This window comes from Cladosporium halotolerans (genome assembly GCF_011745625.1).
Source record: "Cladosporium halotolerans strain TM138-S3 chromosome Unknown Sca154, whole genome shotgun sequence".
NCBI classification, from domain to species: domain Eukaryota; kingdom Fungi; phylum Ascomycota; class Dothideomycetes; order Cladosporiales; family Cladosporiaceae; genus Cladosporium; species Cladosporium halotolerans.
The window spans coordinates 3,391-9,590 of NW_027191604.1; the positions used below are offsets into that span (position 1 = coordinate 3,391).

At 52.0% G+C, this 6,200-nt stretch overlaps 1 protein-coding gene across 1 annotated transcript; it reads left to right on the top strand.

Annotated features, from left to right (window-relative positions):
- Positions 1 to 2,228: 2,228 nt before the first annotated feature.
- Positions 2,229 to 4,510, top strand: WHR41_09478 (uncharacterized protein; the record flags this gene model as incomplete). Its single annotated transcript, XM_069378081.1, has 9 exons — positions 2,229 to 2,244; positions 2,418 to 2,495; positions 2,548 to 2,696; positions 2,754 to 2,808; positions 2,858 to 2,994; positions 3,046 to 3,494; positions 3,547 to 3,633; positions 3,697 to 4,279; positions 4,340 to 4,510. 9 exons carry the CDS (start codon positions 2,229 to 2,231, stop codon positions 4,508 to 4,510), a joined length of 1,725 nt encoding a protein of 574 aa, XP_069224907.1.
- Between the last annotated feature and the right edge of the window lie 1,690 nt (positions 4,511 to 6,200).

A 6,200-nucleotide genomic window follows, 5' to 3' on the forward strand; every position in this document is an offset into this window, starting at 1 on the left:
GAAAAAGCCTAACGGCGCTCTAATTGATGTACCCCAAGCGGCTGAAGTGTCAAGCAATGTCGGCCGTATCCGAATTCATCAAGATTCGGTTTTGGATGTGTGATTTGAGGCGCCGATGTTGGAAATTCGGTTTCTTCGAGGAAGATTGATTCGCCCAAGATGTGAGATATGTTGGAATCAATCCACAATATGAACTCTTCCAACAAACCTTCCAGGCCGAGGTTGACTAGCCCACCACGCAAGTATATCATGCGTTTAAGCCCTTGCATGTGTGTACGGCCTATCTGTGAGTCTCCGAAGAGGACCTCATAAGCGGCCATCTGGGCAACCGCGGCAATCGTTTGGTCGGCAATACAAAGCGTATCATCGGCGAGAGCGACTTTGATTCCCTCAATAGCCTTTGTCTTCAGGTACAGCATCTCCGCTGATTGCGAGCGGAGATAAGACTCTTGCCTGCAAGATGCAGTCATTAATATGGTTACGTTCCGCGAAACTGTGCTTTTTGGGTGCAAAGATGAGTGTCTTCCAGGCAACAGCCACCGTTGCTCGACGTCACCAGTTTCCGTTCCTTCATGTGCTGACAGTGAAATATTTTCGCCCTACAGGAGTCAGAAAACGCACTTGACCATGCGCGTTTGCGAGACGCACCCACATGATAACCGAGTATGCGTGCCATCCCCGCTTGCTTCCGCTCGGTTGGACAGAATGGCTTTTGGTCGAGTAAATTTGGATCTTTCGCGACAAGTGGCTGTCGGGATCGAAAAGAACACCGCCCTTTTTCCACTCTCGCGCAGTGCTTCTCATAGGTGCTGGCGGGAGCATTGGCGGCCTTGACGGGCTTGACGTTACACACGCCTTGGGTGATGATGATCGCTTCATGACTTCACCTTCGAAGTCCAGGCCTCCGAACTCGGTGGCTAACATCCTTTTCCGCTGGTGCTGTTTCTTAGTGACAAAACTACGTGTTTTTTTGCGATTCCTTGAAGTCTCGGCCTTAGAAGGGCGGGTGAAATTTATAAACTGAAAATTCCCCTCATCGCGATTGGTAGTAGACTGTGACGGGGCTGATCCTAAACCAAGGTTAGGCAACGGAAGAGGGGATGCTGATGTATTGAGAGAGGTTTAGAGCAGCATACCGTGAGCAATACTCTCTTGAATGCCCGCGGTTTTTGTCGATGACATGCATAAGGTAGAGCAGTCGGGTGCTTCCATCACCAATACGTCTCTGGTGAAGGAACGCGGTGGCTCTGCACCTAAGTGCAAAACAGGCAATGCAAATGCTGCCAACAGCTAAGAAATCGAAACCGCGATCGGGTCGGGTATGTCAATGATCTGCTTACAGCTAGGGCTCGAAACTTTTTCCGGTGTATATGCGTGTGAGTCTGGTACGCTAAATATCTAGTGTCGCATCATCTCCGCCGAGCGCTTCGTTTGGCCAATCAACTCGGGAAAGCATGGGAGCAGGTGAGATAGGCTAGCACTCACTCATCAAACCCGTTTGCCATTTGTGGATGAGTCTAGCGAATAGCACTCAGAAACGACCTTGACGATCGAGAATTCCACCTCGCTGGAAAGGTGGGTCGAATGTGATAGAGATTGGGTGGGGTTCGTGCAGCAAGTGGGCAGCCGCGCGGCCGCGAGCCGCAAGGCCACAGACAACCGTGGCAGTATCGACCAGCAACTAAGTAAAGCCACGCGCAGCAGAGGTAGCCGCTAAGTGGTCCCACAGACTTTTTGAAAAGTTTGCCCTGCGCTGATTTAGCCCCAGGATACTGCCAAGTGCCAGTCATGGTGTCGATACCATTGATCGGCACAAAGCAAGCGCTGCGACAGCAATGCGTAACCGTGCCGTCATGGCTCCGTGACTCCGCGCGATCGAACAGATAGCGCTAACCGACACAGAAGAGCGGCATAGGACGACGGGCTACACCCTGCTTTGGGGCCATAATCTGAGGCTTTATTTCACTAATGCAACGCCACCGAATAGTCCGTTTTAATGCAAACAGCGATTGTTATACGCTCGTTCCCGTGGATATCGGCACTGAATGCTGAACCAGAGACCTGCGCATTTCGTCTTTCGTCGCGACTTGCCGATCTCAGCCCTTTTCGGTAAACAATACGCTCAACGTGGGCTAGCACAGCCCCCCCCAGCGTCGATCTTGCACGTCGAAAATGTCTCATCTCCTTTCAGAAGAACGCCAAGTTTTTCGCGTGGGAACCCCGCAGTGATGATGCTCGAGTCGAGTATAATGCGTCTGAGCTTCTATTGCCGCCATATTAATCACACCGTTCCTATGCTACGCACTACTTCCGCCTTATCGTTATTGCCTCATTACCCCAGAAACGAAAGGGAGAAGATGCCTGTCCAATATTTTCATTTCTATATACATGTATTGCCCTGTATTACGCCAGTGCAGGGCAAGCATCGGCGAATGAAGCGTGGCTGCCAACCCACGATGAGCTGCAGCCATCCTATGATTTTATCGTTGTTGGAGGTTGGTGCAACAAAGAAGGTCTCCAGTTGAAGAAAACAATACCGACGTGCAGGAGGTGCGGCTGGCCTAGCGTTAGCCGTGCGCCTGAGTGAGTGCGAATCGCAGAATGTTTTGGTCCTTGAAGCGGGACAATTTCCCGAGATTGTGGGATCATACAAGTCACTAGGGGCGGGCCAGCAAGTTTTGGGTATGGGCAAGTCGGTATGATCGAGGTTTTATCTTCTGACATGCTACGACATAGGCACTGAGCTTGATTAGGCTTTCACGACTCCTGCGCAGGAGTCGTTAGGCAATCGGACTATCACATATCATCGTATGGATCTACCCAGTGCCGTTGCAAATCAATCAACTGACCCAGACAGGTGGTCGTGGTGTTGGCGGCAGCACGCTAATCAATGGACTTACATACGGAAGAGGCTCTCGCAGCGTATACGATCTTTGGCAAGACATGGGTAACGACGACTGGGATTGGGACTCGATATTGCCTTTGTTCCAGAAGGTCCGATTATCCCAATACTTAGACATTCATAACACGCCAACATCGCTAAAGAGCACTTCGTTCCATCCTGTCAACGTGGCACCCTACCAAACTTATGATGCAAGCGCGTATTCAACCAATGGACCAATACAACTTTCGTACCCCATATACGTTTACGGGTCGTCGACTGCGTTCCTCGAAGCCCCCAGTGCTGTCAACGTTTCTACGGTGTTCGATCTGAACCTGGGGGATAATATCGGAGCAAAACAGGAGCCCCTTGTCCTTGACAAGCGTCAACAACGTCTTTCGTCCTACGACAGCTACTACAAGCCAGCAAGGAATCGCACAAACCTCGCCGTAATGCAATTGGCACAAGTGCACAAATTAATGCTCGAACGACAGAATGGTTCATTGGTCGCTACAGGTGTCGTTTTCACCGACTCTACCTCCGGCCACATATTAAATGTCAACGCTTCGAAAGGGGTGATTCTGAGTGCTGGAGTATTCCAGACACCTCAGCTGTAAGCGACTTGCACAAGGTAAGATTCTCGATATCATGCTAATACTCTTAAGGTTGATGCTTTCCGGCCTCGGACCGCAAGAAACTTTGCAGGAAATGGGTATTTCTGAGTATCTGATCAACGAGAATACTGGACGCAAGTACGTTGTCATGTGTTGACCACGCTGTTTGCCAATGCGGTCTATTAACGTGTCAAACTACAGTATGCAGGACCATTTCTACTTCAGCATCATTGCTCATGCATCCGCAAACGACTCTGCTTCAGAGACCTACAACAGAATCGATTTACTTCGAGCAGCACAACAAGAGTACGCCGCTAGCAATTCGGGACTCTTGACAACTCCAATAGGCCCAACCTACGGTTTTCAGCAACTTCCTTCGGCAGAGCTGCAAAGCCTTGGTGCTGCACAGGCTTTGATGAACCGAACCAGGCAAGCACACATCGAGTATCTTTGGGAAAACATTTACTACCCGTCCGCGCCCCCGACAATTCTCCCGCAATATCCACCTAATCGAGACGAGTCCTTTATATCTGTGACGGCTGCTTTGCTCTCTCCGGTATCTAGGGGCAATGTCACGCTGCAATCGAATGCAATCCAAGACGCGCCCTTGATAAATGTCAACTATCTGGAATCAGAAATCGATCAGAAATTTGCGCTGAAGATGTTCTACAACCTCCGCGGTATCCTTTCGCAACCGGTCTTGTCACGACACACCACTCGCCTAGACAATGGCGAAGTAGTACCAGGCGCCAATGTCACGGACGGCACAACGGTGTTGGATTACGTTAAATCGACACTTCTGCCGGCCTAGCACGCTTGCGGAACATGTCGTATGTTGCCCAAGGACGCTGGAGGTGTAGTGGACAGCCGCCTTCGAGTCTACGGTGCGAAGAAGTTACGCATAGTTGATGCTAGCATCTTTCCTGTTGTCCCCGATCAGCATACACAAGGGCAGATCTATATGGTAGCTGAAAAGGCGGCAAGCATGATAAAAGAAGACCATGGGCTATCTTGAGGAAGAAAAAGGGAGGAAATTAGTAAGGTTAATTATGCGGATTTTGGTCCACATCAGCGGACCCTGATTTTAATGTTAAATCTTTGTTTTCATCATACTGCATTAAGCTTATGGCACGTCGGCTATCTTCTCGACGACTTCTATGGCTTCTAAGTGTGCTCCCGCGTTGGTCTTCTACCGTACAATTATGCTCGCTGTCCCGACTCCACCGAGCCGCCATCGCTTTTGGGGGCGCTTCACTTGACCTGAAGCACGTACCGCAACGGTGGCGGACAGCTAAGATCGTCGTCCTGCGCAAGCCAAACAAGCCGGACTACTCGAATCCGAAGGCATACAGACCCATATCGTTGCTGGAGACGACCAGCAAGGGACTTGACACGGTTGTTGCAAGAAGACTGTCGTACCTGGCCGAGACATACAGACTGCTGCCGGAGAACCACTTCGGTGGGCGGCCGAACAGGTCGGCGGAGCAGGCGCTCAATCTGCTGGTCGAGAAGATACACGAGGCGTGGCGGGGATACAAGGTCTTGTCGCTCGTCTCATTTGACGTGCAGGGTGCTTTCAACGGCGTGCACCCTTCGGTGCTTGCAGAACGGCTACGAAAAAGGATACCTGGCGACCTGGTTGCTTGGATCGAAAGCTTCTGCAACGGGCGGAAGGCTCGGTCGTCGTGGGCGACTACGAATCTCCCGTGCAAGACATGGAACACGCAGGCATCCCGCAGGGGTCGCCGCTGTCTCCCATACTGTACGTCCTTTACAATGCAAATCTCGTGAAGGGTCATATCAACAAGAGCGGAGGCTCAATCGGCTTTATCGACGACTACAACGCGTGGGTGGTAGGGTCCAGCGCAGAAGAGAACACGCGCAAACTGCAGATGCAGCTTCTTCCCTGGGCTGAGAAGTGGGCACGGGAGAGCGGAGCGGTGTTCGAGGCAGACAAGACTGCGTTCATACATTTCGTCCGACCGCTGCAGCCCGCACTGGAACCATCGAACCATCTGGTCTTCGGTGGCAAGACGATCGCACCAAAAGCGAGTGTAAAGATCCTAGGCGTCACACTCGACTCGAGGCTATCTATGAACGAACATGTCTCCAAGGCAGTGGCAAAAGCTATCGGCAAGTGCATGGCGCTGCGTAAGATCCGTGGCGTCCGGCCGGCACAGATGCGTCAGTTGTACATGGCTGCGGTAGTGCCCACGTTGGACTACGCGGCCTCGACATGGTATGCACCCTCACGAAAAGGAGTCAAAAGGCACGTAGTTGTTCTTGAGCGGGTGCAACGGCTGGCCTCGAGGCTGATCCTGCGGGCGTACAAGTCGGTGGCGATGCTCGTCCTTCAGAGTGAAGCAAAGCTGCAGTCGGTGAGTGAGAGGCTGCACGAGCGCGTGACCAACCACTTGGCCAAGCTGTGCAGCCTTGCACCGGACCACCCACTCCAGCGCTGCATATCATGGTTCCCCCGACAAGGCTCGGCGTTCCCTAGTCCATTGAGAGCAGTTTATGAGAAGTATGAGATACAAGTGGAGCCGCAAACGGGCTTGAGGATCAACGAGCGACCTTCGTGGGTGATGCCGCCATGGCAGTCTCTAGTAGGGTCGGTAATGTATTTGGAGCCAGCCGAAGCAGTGCAGCTATGTCGCTCCCTTCGGTTTCGGGGCGCCTACCTGTACTATGCGGCTGCAGCGACG